Raw genomic sequence first — 15,628 nt, forward strand, 5'->3', positions numbered from 1 at the left:
TCCTTTTTCTGGCAAGGTGGCTGCAGCCTTTGGCTGGTTTGTCTGGAAGAGACCTGCTCCTCCAGGGAGTTCCCAGACTGTTCTGATGTCCAACCAGCTGGTCAGTCACACAGCTTCTGATGGGGAAGTTACTTGGCAAAGGATGGTGGATCTGCTGGAACCAGAGGCTGATCTGGAGGCAGATTTGGGATGATGGGAGCTCATGAGCCTTGTTCTGGTGGGACTGCAAAACCAGGTGTTGGAGACAAGACGCAGGATCTTTGAAGTTAGTAGCTGGACCCCATTGTCTTCCTAATGTGCACTAAATGTTCTTAGCTGGCAAGCCATTGAGTTACTTGCCTGGTTGTTAGAATCATAGGGTTAGAAGGGAACACAAGGACCATCTGTTCTTCCCACAGTCCCGGTATAAGGTGGATCAGATTCACGCCGGAAAGCCTTATAACCCACTATAAAATAGCTTCCCGTTGCTGGCCAGGTCACACACTGTTCATAAAGTGATTGCAGATTATTACATCTCGGCTCCACTTCTGTCACAACTGGCACCTAGGTACCACCAGCCCAGGTGTGTCCGCCGTCCCCGTCCCCGTCCCCGTCCCCTTAGCAGCCTGGGCCTGCCAGCGTCTGCAGCCCTTAGCTACACAGCCAGATGGGGACTCTATGGTCATGATGGCCAGTAGCCCATTTAGTTCCTTAGCTGGAGACAGGAGTGTCACTAGCCTTTTAAGAGGGAAGAGCCCAGTGCACCTGTGACTGGTCAGCTACCCCCCCCCCCTTAGGTTTAAAAGAGGACACCTGGGCTTGGCTACAGAGGGAGGAGATGGGCAGATAAGGGCTGTCTGAGAGGTGCCAGGAGTAGGAAGCAGTAGGAGAGCACTACAGGAGATCTGAGCTGCGGTGGAACAGCTGGGGAGCACTGCTCAAAGCTGGGGCCCCTGATCAGCAGCAGGCTGGGGCTGTGGCAAAAGGGGCAGATCCAGCTCAGTCAGGGGAAGCAGAGCTCAGATGCAAGATAGTGGGCTTGGGAGGGACATGCTGTAAGCAGGGGTAGGACTCCCTGCCTGGGGAGTGGGACACTGGGGAGCTCTCCTGGGGCTGTGGAGACTGGTTGCTCTCAGATGGGGGGGGGGTCTGGAGAGTGGGGGCCCTGCATTGGGGTGAAAGGAATGAGGAACACAGTGCTGCTGTTGGCTCTCAGGGTGATCTGGAGGTAGTGTCCCTGCAGAGACAATGGAAAAGCAGTTGTACCTTTGTATGTTTATGGTGGGTGTATCAAGAATGGCTTCATTACAAGGGTTTGTGGAAATACGGCCCTGGTGTACCTGAACAGATTATGCACAGAGAAGGGACTTTGAATGGACAATGAGAGAGGGTTCCTTTTGTGGGGAAACTGAGGCAGGAAGACTTGTTGTTCTGCTACTGGAGTGTGTGCAAAGGGGGCCCCCTACTGGCAGCAAGATCTTTCCTGGGAGCAATGGAAATAACAGTGGGAGCCAATGGGAGTCATGGGGGCTGGGACTAAAAACCAGGCGGTGCCCCAAGGGGTTGTTTTGGACATTGGATGAAAGAGGGCTGCTTTCCCAAGGCTTCATCCAGTCAGTGCGCTGTGCACTGCAGAGCTCCAAAGGTCAGGGTTTTTAAAGGTGCCCAAAGAGCCGCCTGGTCTCCGATAACTCAGGGCCCTGATGGCAGGGTGAGGATTAGGACTGGAGCCCACGCTGGCTCATGCCACAACCTAGCTCTGTCAGCAGCAGCCAGCGCTAGCCCCCCCCCTTGCTCTCCGCCTCTGGTCTGGGCTCCATCTACTTAGGCTCAGCTTTCACCCTTCCTCGGGCTGGATGGCACCTGACTTCCTAAGCACCCCCCTTGAGATCAGTGGGTCCCCTCATGGGGGGAGGGGCTCCATGGCGAGTGCAAGGGGACCCGAATCGGGGCCCTACATGGTGAGTTGCCAAGGGGCACTGAGTCTAATGGTGTCCCCACTGAAATGCTAGTTATTAATAATGAATCGCAAACTGCGCAGCTTGGGGCTGAAGGACCCGCTCTGGGGTGGCAGTTCCCATTAGCCTCTGTGGGTGCTAGCCATATGCCAGTAAGTGACTACAGCCCAGGGGCTACTGGCCCCTAGCCACACTGCCTTCGCCCGCTCTCTCCTTCGTGATTCCCAGGGCTGGGCCCAGCAATTCTTGTGCTGCTCTCCTCTGAGGCCCCTCCAATTGCTAGTCTGTAGCAGACAGCGGGTTAGCACTGGCATGCGTGTGCTTCCTCTCCCTGCTCCCCGCTGGCATCCGGGCTGGAAGGATGCCTGTCGGCAGGGCCAATACGCAGCAAGGGCGGGAGAGAATGGTGGGTGGCTCTGTGCCCTCCCTCGGGGCTCTCACCGCTCTGCCCAGCTAGACAATGATTGTTGTGGGTGTCTGGGCAAATTCCCCTCCCAGTGAAGTGAGTGGCAGGGCTGGGAGATGGGATGCCCAGGTCCCCCTTGTGTCTCTAGCTTTAAGAAGCTCAGTGTCTCTGGCTTGTAGCAGCCCTTGCTGGAGTGTGTTTGCTTAGCTGTCATTTAATGGCCTCTGTTCTCCCTGGGGCTCCTGCAGAGCCCAGCACTGGAACTCAGGGAAACGTCCTTTGTTCAACTCAAGCCATTTGTGGTGCGTTTTAAAACCAAGATCCCCAGATCCAAGCATCTTCCAGCTGGGTGGGGGAGGGAGGATTCAGGGCCAGGTTGGCACAGTTAGTGCAGAGGAAAGATGCTGAGTTGGCTGCCCTGCAAGGGGGTGTGTGTGTGTGTCCCCTCCCTGCCTCTATGCCCTCAGCCCCCTCCTATGGTGACAGCACGCTCCCCAGGCAGGGCATACTGACATGGGAGCAGCAGATACCCAACTGGGGTTCTGTCACTGGGAGAGGCAGAAGCAGAGGTGCCCCAGCTGGGAGCCCCCCATTTGCCTCCTCCCCTCTGAAGAGAGCTTGGCTAGCCTCCCTGGGGAGATGGGAAGACCCAGTGGGTGTTAGTCTGGCCCCACTGGCTCTGGGTACAGCTGTTGATTCCTTTTCTAAGGGCCCAGGTGCCTCTGGAGAGTTACAGTTAAGCCCCCTGGTAAAACCTGGTACATATCATGTGGGTTTTTTCCTCCATAAAATCAACTTTTAGTCTGAAAATCCATCTGCCTGGATGCCGTACCAGGCCTCCAGACTGTGCTTGAAAGTCCCGCACTCTGGTTTCCCCCACCAGTCCAGTGCCTCCTGCTGGGGCTAGCTTGGGGGAAGTGCCCCTGCACAGCTACCCATCTGCATGCACTCGCTGCTCTGGGCCTGCATGCCTTTCAGATCCTGTCTTTTGTCCCCCTCGCACTTCCCCAGCCGCATTCTGGCTCCACGCACTGATGCAACCTTGAACCCTCGACTCACAGTGCTAAAAGCTGAGTGTCCCACATGAGCCAAAGCAAGAACCCTTTTAGCCAGCTGCAGCATCAGCCTTGTTAGCCACCTATGTGGCCCAGCCACTCAGAGAGCAACAAAGGCCCCTATTCTCCACTTGTGCGTTACAATGACATCCACCAAAGCAAGTAAGCTCCCCTCCTGGTTTGCTTCGCTGCTGAAATGATTCAGAGCTGGGCAGGGTTCCCCAGCTCTGCCCTGGAGGGGGCGCCTCTCAGGGCTTCTCTATAAGTGAGATGCTCTGGAAAGTTAATCCAAATTAACATTGGAAGTGAATTAAATTTAAAGCGAATTAAGGTTACCTTAATTTGGAAAGAGCGTCCACACGGGTTTAATGCGATCTAACTAATAATGCTGTTTAAATTCACACCTTTAGTTAATTCAGATTAATTTCCTAGAGTGTCCTGCGTAGACATGCTTGTAGTTGACAGAGGGAATTCAGGCTCCATAACCCATTTACCACCCAGCCTTCTGCTGAGACTGCCAGTTAGTTCTGGTGGTGGTGGTTTCTGAGACATGAATACCTGTCTGCTGGAAACTGGGCCGAACCCATCATTCACTGCCCCGGCGCTGCTAAGCAGCTCTCGGATGGCTCTCCATCACTGCACCGTGGATTGATTAGAACGTGGCATTCAGGACACAGCTGTGAAATTGGGGCCAAGTTTTCCCAGGGCTCGTGTCAGGATCCAGGATGAGCAGGAAGTGGGAGACAGCTGCCTGCCCTTCTGTCTGGCCATCACCTTGCTCCTGTTTGCTTCCACTCACACCTCTTGCTGCAGGGGCTGCTACTGCTCATCAGACCCTGCTCTGAACAGATCCACCCTGTGTAAAAGGTGTGGTCCCTGCTGGGGCAAAATCCTGGCTCTATGGACGTCAATGGTAAATCTCCCATTGGCTTCACTGAGGTCAGGCTTTCACTGTGGGATGTTGCTGAGGAGGTGCTCAAAAGGCAGAGACTTGGGAGCAGGATGGGTGCAGGAGGTGGGGCGAAGGTGTCTTGCCAAAGACAGGGTGGTTGTCATGGTATAAAAAGGCAGGCAGGCCTCGGAGGGCTTAGCCATTCCATATGGATACATACCCCAAAGCTTGGCTGCCAATACAAACTGCAGGGCCCTAGGGCATCCCCTCCAAGCTCCTGACCAGGATTTGGGAACTGCCCAGAGACTCTTACACTGAGCCTCTTGCATACTGGGGTGGGGCTTTGGGCTTTCCGGCCTGGTCTCTAAACACAAAGTTGCATGGCTTTAACTAACCTGGTGCAAAGCCGCTGTGTGGACACTCTTAAATTGCACTTAACTGGCTTTATTTCTGCTTAGCTGGCAGCGGTGAGCGGGCAGGAGCTAAGCCAGCGTAACCAGGTCTGAACTGAGATCAGAGGCCAGGCCAGGGTTGGCACCAATTTAGCTAAATAGGTTTTAAAACTGATTTCAGTGCAACCAGGGCTAGTTGTGTGTGTGAACAAGACCTCAGTCAGCACTGGGTGGGTGTCCTTGCAGCGCAGATCCCGAGGACTGTGCCTTTCTCTGCTGTCCCACAGCCTTGCTTTAAGAAGCTCCCAGTAACCACAGATGTAGCCCGAACTTTCAGAATTGGGACCTAACTTTAGGTTTGAAATGTTGGCTTTGACTCCTGTGTGCCTCAATTTCGCCCATCTGAAATATGGTGCTAATACTTCCCCCACCTCCCTGGGGGTTGTGAGGATTAATTACACTTGGCATCTTCAAGGTACTTACAGACATCAGCTAATGATCTGAGCTTCATTAAAATGAATGATCCTTTCCTTTGTGCTGCTGGTGTGCCTGGCACTTAGACATAAGGGAAGGCACCGTCTCTGTCCCATTCCTCCTGTCACTGATTTGTATTGTGTGTCCTGGACCCTCTGCCTCCATGCCCGCTCCTAACTCATCCATATGCAACAGTTTGCGGATGCCAAGGAGCAGAGGCCTAATTGAATTGATCCTTCTGATGTATTTATATCAACAAATGGCTGCTACAAAACACAAAGTCAAACAGCGAGACCAGGCAGGCGGGCGTGTCCATGGATTACCTGCTTCTTCCCCATGTGCTATGGTGATGAGGGCTGTATAAGAACCAGACTAGAACAGAAATTCTCCTCTGTTACCCTCCAGGAGGGTTGGAAAACATCTGGCAAAGGGAAATCACCACAGTACGGATCTGTGTTCCCCTGCTAGGGGCTGGACACATCGTGTTCTAGGTGTCGGCTACTGCTGCCAAATCACTGGGGCTGCTCCTTTAGATCTAGCAGTCGAGGCTCATGCTTTGAGATGGAGAGGTCCTAGATTCAGTTTCCTCAGATGACCCCTCCGTGGGGTCATTGTCAAAGTGTCCTGTGCTGGGATCTGGACCTGTAACTCTCAGGACAAGATTCCCTGGCCAGGGAGAGGGTCTAATCCAGGGGTGAGCAAACTTTTTGGCCCAAGGACCACATCTGGGAGTAGAAACTTATGGCGGGCCATGAATGCTCCCAAAACTGGGGTTGGGGTGTGGGAGGGGGTGAAGGCTCTGGTTGGGGGTGTGGGCACTGGGGTGGGGCCAGAAATGAGGAGTTCAGCGTGCGGGAGGGGGCTCCGGATCGGGGTGCAGGGGAGAAGAGGGTGCAGGGGTGTGGGCTCTGGGGTGGGGCTGGGGATCAGGAGTTTGGGGTGCAGGAGGGTGGTCTGGGCTGGGATTGAGGGGTTCAGAGGGAGGAAGAGGGATCAGGGTTGGGGCTTGGGGGTGGCTCCAGGGTGCAGGCTCCGGGCAGCGCTTACCTCAAGCGGCTCCCAGAAGCAGCAGCATGTCCCTTCTCTGGCTTCTACACTAGGTGCAGCCCGGCAGTTCTGTATGCTGCCCGTCCACAGGCACTGCCTCTGCAGCTCCCATTGGCTGTGGTTCCCGGAGCCACAGGGACTGCACTTGGGCTGCACTTGGGCTGGGGACAGCATGCAGAGCAGAAGCCCCTGGCTGCCCCTAAGCGTAGGAGCTGAAGGGGGGGCCATGCTGCTGCTTCTGGGAGCTGTGTGGAGTGGCCCCTGACCCCGCTTCCTGGTTGGCGCGCTGGAGCAGGGCCAGCCCCAGATCCCACTCCCCAGTGGGAGCTCAAGGGCCAGATTAAAATGGCTGGCAGGCTGGATCTGGCCCATGAGCTGTAGTTTTCCCACCCTTGGAATCCCTGCTAACTCAGGATCCATGGGGTGAGTCTGGTTAAACACAAACATTGTCCTTCATAACATGGTTCTAAGGAGCTGATGTGTTGTGCCAAGGGACCCCTCAGTGGATGGAATGTCCTGATTCCATGAAAACACTGCCCTGAGCAGCCCATTGTCTTCTGTGCTGGCTCTTTCCATCCCAGCAGAGCTCTAGGATGTCCTGCTACCACTGAGCTAAGGATCGAGTACCCCCAAAGAAAGGGGCATCCCACCCAAACATTGATAGATTGCCTGGACATGCTCTCACCTGTGTGGCAGAGGAACACCAGGGAATTGGCAATGTTCCCCCCTCCTCCAGCTCAGGGCACCCCAGCAGCCACCACCAAGCTGTTGTCTGATAAACGCCTACACCTTCCAATACCCTGGCATTTGGTTCGATAGGAACATAGGCAGGTCTACCGAGTCCTGTTTTCTCTCATCAGTGGCCAGCACCATGCGTTTCAGCAGAAGGTGTAAGAACCCAGTAGTAGCAGGTATGAGATAATCTGACCCCATATTAGATTTGACCTGGTCTGTAATAGTGACAGACCAGCTTAAGCCCTGAAGCACCAGGTTTTATCTTTCTTCCACAATTGTTATTAAAAGTTAGGATAACTGCATATTTTCAATGTCCATATACATGCCTAATCCCTTTCTGACTCGTGCTATAAATTCTTGTGGCAGCTTCCAGTGGCAGTGAGTTCCACAGTCTGATTGTGCACTGTGTGAAAATTGCTTGGTTTTGTGCCCCCTACATCTCATTGTTTGTCCCCTTGTTCTTGTGTTAGGAAAGAGAACAGAAGTGCTGAATCTCCCTTCTCTAGCCCAGTCCCTATTACATAGACTCTGGTCCCCTCTTATTCCTCTCCTGTCTAAAGGAAATGATTTCAGTTTTACAATCTCTTCTAAGATAAATACCCTGATCTGGGGCCCTATTAGGAGGAAGAATTTAATCAGTGCCCTGGTTTGAGATGGCTGCGGTGGCTCCTTTCATTGCTGATTTAAGAGGGAAAGGTGATCTGATGGGCAGCGCTATCTAGTAGGCTGAGCGCTGGGGGATGGGGGGAGCTATTTGCCCAAAACACCAGGGTTCCATTCCTAGTTCTGTCAATGGCCTGCTAGGTGACCTTGGGCAAGTCACTTCACATCCCGTGCCTCAGTTTCCCAATCTGTAACACCGGGATAACGACACTTACTGCCCTCACGGGGGAGGCTTGGTTTATGATCCCACCAGGCTTTGGAAATGATGGATTACGTTTGAGGAAACCAACCAGGGGCTTTAGCACACAACCCTCATGACAAGGACCAGGAGTACCTGGGTGGCTAGTCAGAAAGCTTACCCGTAAAAGCGCATGGGGGGGTGAGGCAGGGCAGCATGGAGTAGTCATGGGATTCAGCCATAAAGAAAGATCAGGGGACAGCAAAGGAAGGGCTCTGAGGTAGGTGATTTTGGATCTGATCAGCCACACTCCTGCCTGGATGGGCTGGTCTGAAAGCTTTCTGCCCAGTGCAGGGCTCCAGAGTGTCAGAGGTGGGGAAGGGAGGCTGTACTGAAAAGAGGGCAGAGCAGGAAATGGGGGACATAGTTCATACCCAAAGGGAGAGGGTCAAGGCAGGGACCGGGGGTGTACTGCATGCATGAGGGGCGGGGGCGTGGGACCAGGGAGTGAGGCTCTATTACATATGGGAGGGCTTAGACAGGGCAGCTGGTGTGAGACAGGAGGGGGCTTGGAGCAGAGTGTGGGGCCAAGAAGAACAGGGGCATGGGAGGGGGCTGAGGGAGGGGCTGGCTGGAAGGGCCCACTGCATGCAGGAGCATCCTGAGAGGTGCAGGGAGCTGCTCTGAAGCAATGGTTCAGCCTCACCTTGGCTGCTACGTTCAGCTTGGCCCCTCCACTCCAGAAGGATGAACAGAGAAGATGCTGCAGTGGAAATGGTCAGCTGTCTGGGACAGTGGTGAGCCGGGGTGAGGGGGATATGTCTGAGAAGACAAGGCTGGTTAGGCAGGAAAGGCAGAGAGGAGGAGGAGACAGGACAGTGGGCCTGATAATGAGTAATGGCGGAGACACGTCTGGCTGAGAGCACCTGGCCACCCCATTCCCTGGGGACAGAGAAAAGGAAATGTATGTGTGACTGACCTGGGGAACTCCCTGGGGTTGGGAGACGGCCCCAGGGTGGGAGACAGCCCCAGGGTTAGGCATTAATCTATGCAGAGACGCTGTGAATACTGATGGGTAGGGCTGGGTTAACTCCTCAGTACTACAGTGGCAGCTAGAGACCTCAGCCATGATGCAGGCCCCATTGTGCTGGGCACTGTGCAGTTAGATCCAGTCCTTGGCCTGGAGAAGTTACAGTCCAAATCGGGGTGGCCAACCGGAGCCTGAGAAGGAGCCAGAATTGACCAATGGACATTGCCAAAGAGCCCCAGTAATACATCAGCAGCCCCCCATGAGCTCACCCACCCCGCTCCCAGCGCCTCCCACCCACCGGCAGCCCGGATGCAGCACCTGCCCCTCCCTCCCCGCACCTCCCGATCAGCTGTTTTGTGGTGTGCAGGAGAATCAGGGGGCAGGGAGGAGCGAGGGCCTGGCAGGCTCAGGGGAGGGGGCAGGAAGGGGTGGGGTGGGGGCAGGCCCTGTGGCAGAGCCAGGGGCTGAGCAGTGAGCACCCCCCGGCACACTGGAAAGCTGGTGCTTGTAGCTCCAGCCCCGGAGTTGGTGCCTAGACAAGGAGCCGCATAGTAACTTCTGAAGAGCCGCATGTGGCTCGGGAGCCACTGGTTGGCCACCCCTGGTCTAAATACACAAGAGACAGGGAGCATCGCAAGAGGCAAGGAGGCTAAGAGACTTATCCAAGGTCATACAGGGAGTCAGTGGCAGAGATGAGAATGGACTCCACATCTCCTGAGTCCCAGCCGGGAGCCTTAACTATGGGATCATCCTTCCTCACAGTCTAATTCCAAGACCCTGCACCAAACTCTTCCTCAGGGAAGCCCACTGGTTTCAGCAGGCTTCTAGCAGGGAGGCATTTGGGTATTCCTGGGTTGTATTCCTGGGTTGTTGGGCTCCTGCTCCCTTTAAAGAGGGAGACTGGGAACGAAAAGGGCAGAGATGGAGGGGGAGAAAGAAAGGCGGGTGAGCAGGAAGCAAGAACCAGACAGTGTGAGTGCAGGAGCAGCAGCCCGGCTGTCATACCCGGGCGCCCACCCGTCTCGACTCCGCTACCTCTGCCCGAGAGCGCAGGCTCCCTTCAGAGTGAAACACGGTTTCTACAAAACCCGAATCACCAGGTTACAGTGACACCGAAAGACCCAGGCCTCCCAAGAACCAGGGAAGCCCCCGACTTCCTGCAAAGATCACGAGCCCCAAACTAATCGAGCATCATTCCCCATCTACCGCTGTGCAGCAGGTGGGGCCGGCCGGGAGCGCAGTGAAGAGCGCACGGCAGCCCCACGTCATCCAGCGAGATGGGCTCTGGGGCTTCGCGTCGGGCAGCGAACAACCCTGGAGACTTCACACCAAAGGGACGGAGCCATCAGCTGGTTGGACTGCATGGACCATGGGTCTGGTCCAGTACAGCCGAGAGAGGGGACACTGCTCTAGAGGGTCCAATGATCTGTGCCATGCAGTTCCTATGTTCCTCAGTACCCATGATTCAGGGAGGGAATGGGCAAGTTGTAGCATATCCACAAAAGAGCAGGGGGAGACTTGAGAAGGTGGAGGGGAGGACCATATTCATGAGGAAAAGGGAGAGGGGCTTTGAATTTCCTGGCACTCCAGGCCCTGGCGTGCCTATGGTGATCCAGATGCTCAGGAACCCTCCTATGCCAAACATGCCAGCAGCCTGGCAGGGACAGAGCAGGGAGCGAGCGTCGTTGGTGTCACCTGCCCCATTGCTTCCTGAGTGACATCAAAGAGCCCGGAGGAATCTTGCTCTCGGCTGCGATGTTTTCTCCTTTCGGGTCTGCCTATGCTGCAATCAGGCCGGCACGGGCAGGCCTGCCCGAGTGAGCAGGGTAGCCATGGTGGCTCAGGAGGTAGCATGGGTGAGGTGCCCAAATATGTACCTAGGCTCGCAGGCGGGATTGTATGGGGCAGCGGCCTGTGCCATGCTGGCTAAACTGCTGCTTTTTAGGGAGCTAGCTGGGGTGCGGCAGCCACTTGGCAGCCAATGTGGCCACCCTCTGTGCAGCCTGCGGACCTGGCCAGGGCACGGCAATCCCGTTCTGTGCCAACGTTGCTGGTTTCGAGACTTGTGCCCGTTCCACATGGGGATGAAACCAAAACCTGCCCAAGGGTTTCGCGCAGCGGATTTGTGTTGAAAGGTCTTTTCTGCACTTGAAAAGCACTGGCTGTCCATTCTGCCTGCTCTCTTCCTCTCTCTGGGCCGCAGAAAGCTTCCCGTCCAAATCTGTCCTGAGACCAGGTTTTCTGGGGAAGGCAGTGGCGAGACGCCTTATGTCAAGGACCAGCCCTGGGATTTAGCGCCGGGGAGGTGCTTTGGGGCTGGGGTGGGGGGCCTCTCTCCAGCCACAGGACAGAGACAATGGCAGGGCCAACTTCTCTGCCCCCAGCCTCACACCTGTGCCTCAAGCCTACCCTGCCCACTTCTCGGGCACCTCAGTCTCTGCGATCCTGTCGGTCCTTGGCCTCTCTGCTCAGTCTGGCTGCAAGGAGCTGGGGACATGCCTGTTCACCAGGCGTCGGACTGAGATTCCCCGCAACTCACTGCACGGAGGACAGCCCAAGGGGACGTTGCAATGCCAGCTGTGTGGGCACAGCAGGGACTAAGCACCTCGTGCTGCCAGGCCTTTCTGGGCAGGCTGGGTTCAAGCAGCAGGGAGGAGAGGCAGAGGGGAGGGTGGTTTGCCTCCTGCTGCCAGATTGCCTGCAGACCACCCCCTGGCAGAGGCAGTGAAGGGGATGCCGGTGGGGGTGAGGGAGGGAGAAAGCTGTACGGGGCCCCTAGGCTCGCGGCTGGCTCCCTCCTGTGTCCGCTCTGGAAAGCGGAAGAAGAGATTCCCCGCTGGGGTTAACGGGGGAGAGCGACGGAAGCGGCCCCTGCGACTCCGCTGTTCTCAGGACAGGCCAGCAGGAGTCGTTCCCTTCAGAGCCCGACCCGCTGCGACCGGGAGTGGCAGCCAATCCGCATTGCGAGGGGACCGCGAGAGCCGCCCAGGCCGCGCAGCCCCGGCCTAGTGCGACCAGTTAAAGAAAAGCAAACCCGCTCACATCGTATCCTGCCCCAGGAGACCCCCGGGGCTGGCCGCGCCACACGACGGAGAAGGAACAGCCCCGCCGCCCCGCTTGCGATCACCACAACAGCTGGTCAGTGTGCTCGTGTGACACAACGGTACACACAGGCAGCTCCCTGGCTTGTGCTGTTCTAGAAAAGCAACACAAGCAACACTCACGTCTTATTCTGGTCGAAATACGTGGGGATGTAAAAGTCCTAGCTGCTCGTGACCCCGCCGTGGCCCTGCTCCACGGAACAAGCCCCCTGCTCGCGGGGATAGGAAAGTGAAAGTTGCTTCTGGCGCAGTGGGGTTCCCTTTTGTTTAAAAGTAACGATCACCCATGTCATAAGATTGTGACATAACGTGCTAAGGCCGCGCCAGCCTCCCATGCTGTGCGATTGTGATACGCTGTGCTAGGCCTGCAACAATGGCTAATGCCCCGTGAGTGTGACCCACGCCGCGCTGGGACGGCGAGGCTCGGCCGGGCCCCGTGAGTGTGACCCACGCCGCGCTGGGACGGCGAGGCTCAGCCGGGCCCCGTGAGTGTGACCCACTCCGCGCTGGGACGGCGAGGCTCGGCCGGGCCCCGTGAGGGTGACCCACTCCGCGCTGGGACGGCGAGGCTCGGCCGGGCCCCGTGAGTGTGACCCACTCCGCGCTGGGACGGCGAGGCTCAGCCGGGCCCCGTGAGTGTGACCCACGCCTCGCTGGGACGGCGAGGCTCGGCCGGGCCCCGTGAGGGTGACCCACTCCACGCTGGGACGGCGAGGCTCGGCCGGGCCCCGTGAGTGTGACCCACTCCGCGCTGGGACGGCGAGGCTCGGCCGGGCCCCGTGAGGGTGACCCACTCCGCGCTGGGACGGCGAGGCTCGGCCAGGCCCCGTGAGGGTGACCCACTCCGCGCTGGGACGGCGAGGCTCGGCCGGGCCCCGTGAGTGTGACCCATTCCGTGCTGGGACGGCGAGGCTCGGCCGGGCCCCGTGAGGGTGACCCACTCCGCGCTGGGACGGCGAGGCTCGGCCGGGCCCCGTGAGTGTGACCCACTCCGCGCTGGGATGGCGAGGCTCAGCCGGGCCCCGTGAGTGTGACCCACTCCGCGCTGGGACGGCAAGGCTCGGCCGGGCCCCGTGAGGGTGACCCATGCCGCACTGGGACGACGAGGGTCGGCCGGGCCCCGTGAGGGTGACCCATGCCACGCTGGGATGGCGAGGGTCGGCCAGGCCCCGTGAGGGTGACCCACGCCGCGCTGGGACGGCGAGGCTCGGCCGGGCCCCGTGAGGGTGACCCACGCCGCGCTGGGACGAGGAGGTTCGGCCGGGCCCCGTGAGGGTGACCCACGCCGCGCTGGGACGAGGAGGCTCGGCTGGGCCCCGTGAGTGTGACCCACGCCAGGCGGGGATGGCGAGGCTCGGCCGGGCCCTGTGAGGGTGACCCACGCCGCGCTGGGACGAGGAGGCTCGGCCGGGCCCCGTGAGTGTGACCCACGCCAGGCGGGGACGAGGAGGCTCGGCCAGGCCCCGTGAGGGTGACCCACGCCAGGCGGGGACGAGGAGGCTCGGCCGGGCCCCGTGAGGGTGACCCACGCCAGGCGGGTACGACGAGGGTCGGCCGGGCCCCGTGAGGGTGACCCACGCCAGGCGGGTACGATGAGGGTCGGCCGGGCCCTGTGAGGGTGACCCACGCCAGGCGGGGAAGGCGAGGCTCGGCCGGGCCCCGTCACGGTGCCCTCGTGGCCGCGGATCAATCGCTTGTTGCATGCCGCACCCCCGCACCGAGGGCCCGGCTCCCCCGCCCTTCCCGGTTTGCGCCCCTGCCTTGACGGCGCTGGCCCCGCTCCCCGCACTGTCCGGCTGCCGGGCGCCTGCGAGCCTGGCGGGGCTGCTTGGCAGGCGTGAGCCCTGCACGGATCGCCCGGGGCCGACGCGAGCGGAATGCCAATTCGGTGGCTGGCTGCCGGCGCCCGGGGCTGCAGGGCTTCCCTGCCCGCCGCGGCTCATCCCGCTGCCGCACCGGCACAGGGACGGCGGCTGGGGAAGGTTCAAGTCGGAGCCGCAGAGCAGCCCTGGGGCGGGGGGTGATTCCCCGGCCCCGAGCAGGGCCCTGCCCTGACAGGAAAGTCCCCCGCACCCGGGCTGGGAGGTCCCCTCTGCTCTAGCGCTTGGCCCCCGCCCCTTGCTCCCCTTTCCTCCGCACCGGAGCTGTTCCCCCCGCCCCAGCCTGCCCTGCTCCCCACCGCTCTCCAGCCCTCTTGGCACGCTTGTCTGCCCCCCCCACCCCCCGGCACGTCCCTCCCTCCCCCGCCTGCTGGGCAGCTCGCTTGGCTCGCCCCACGGCCCATCCACGCCGGCCCCGAGTGGAATCCCGCCCCCCGGTAGCCATCAATGCCCCGGAGCCCCGGCCGCGCTCCGCAAGGCTGGCTCTGGCGACCGCAGCGGGCACGTCCCTGCCCCCGCCACTGACCGCTGCCAAACTCCGGCCGCGACCCGCTCCCAGGAAACAGGTGCCCCCCCCCCGAGGGGCTGCCGGGCGAAGTGACCCCGCAAAGGGAGGGAGCCCCGAGATGCAGCCGCCCCGCGAGCCCTCTGCAGCCCCCCTACCAGGCAGCCCCGCCGCCCGGCGGTCACTCACCCTCCAGCTCGTCCTCGGGGATCTCGACGGGGTGCTGCTCCAGGATGTTGGGGACGGTGTAGATGCCCCGGTACATGAGCGCCGCGGTCACCGGGTGGAACGGCATGGTGGGAGCGGCCCGGAGCCCCCGCTGGAGCCCCCGCTCTCATCCGAGGCGCCCTGGCGGGGCCGGAGCGCGGGGCCGGAGAGAGGGCTCCCCCCTGCCCCGCGAGTCCTCCTGCCCCCGGGGAGCGAGAGCGGCCCCGCTCCGGCACAGGCTGGGGCAGGCGGGCGGGCGGCTCGGGTTGGCGGCGGGGGAGGTGACAGCCTCGCTGGCCTCCCTGCGCCCCTCCACACGCACGTCTCGGGTCCCCCAGCAAAACCCCAGGGGCAAAAGGGTCCCGCCGGCGGCTCGGTCCAGTCAAACCCAGCTCCCCATCCCGGCAGCCCCGGCCTCGGCTGCTCCGCGCGGCTCAGGCAGGCGGCAGGACACGGCTGGGCATCCTCCCTAGTGTTTCACCCGGGGAGTCTCAGAAGCAGGGACCCCACCTAGCCACTGCCCAGAGGCCTCTGGGGGCCTGGCATGGCTTCGGGCCAGGTGCCGCGGGGGCAGCATGGGCTGCCCCCACCCCGGTGCGCTAAGTTCCCCAGCCGGAGTTCTGCACCAGACTAGCTCTGGCAACCTCCCGCTCCGCTCTGTGCGCTGCCTGCCTCTGGCTGGCTCACGGCGGCACATGCTCCCCCCACCGCCAGGCAAGTGAACATCTGAGCGGCCACCGCGGAACCAAGCGCTGAAACCGCCTGCAGGGAGCGGGAGGAGGGCCAGGGACATCGGCCTCTCTCGCACCGGGCTCAGGCTGACCCCACCCCTGGAGAGGAGCTGCCCCAGCCTGCTCCCATCACTGGCTAGTGCTCCCTGGCCTTGGCTTCCTAGACTCCGTGCTCAGCGCAGTTCCCACAAGGCCTAGGTGCCCCCTTGTCCGGGGGCAGAAACCAGGCTGCCTGCCTCTGTCTTCATCCCTTTGCCCATCTCTGCAGCTGGAGCAGAAAGGGGGTTTCTTGTGCAGTGCCGCAGGGCGGCATGGCCTGTGAGAGGGCCCCTGGATCCTGCCATTAGTTGCCGGGAGCCAGGGAGGCAGCAAAGGAGGCTCAGCACTCTGCCCCG

At 59.9% G+C, this 15,628-nt stretch overlaps 1 protein-coding gene across 1 annotated transcript in view; it reads right to left on the reverse strand.

Moving 5' to 3' along the window:
• CABP7 (calcium binding protein 7) overlaps positions 1 to 15,158 on the reverse strand; it is an 80,866-nt gene extending 65,708 nt beyond the window's left edge. The window contains exon 1 of the mRNA XM_073312516.1: positions 14,485 to 15,158. Coding sequence (XP_073168617.1) covers positions 14,485 to 14,590 — 106 coding nt within the window. The 5' untranslated portion in view covers positions 14,591 to 15,158. The remainder of the gene's footprint in view (positions 1 to 14,484) is intronic.
• Positions 15,159 to 15,628: the final 470 nt, after the last annotated feature.

This window comes from Lepidochelys kempii, chromosome 15 (genome assembly GCF_965140265.1).
Source record: "Lepidochelys kempii isolate rLepKem1 chromosome 15, rLepKem1.hap2, whole genome shotgun sequence".
Lineage (NCBI taxonomy): Eukaryota > Metazoa > Chordata > Testudines > Cheloniidae > Lepidochelys > Lepidochelys kempii.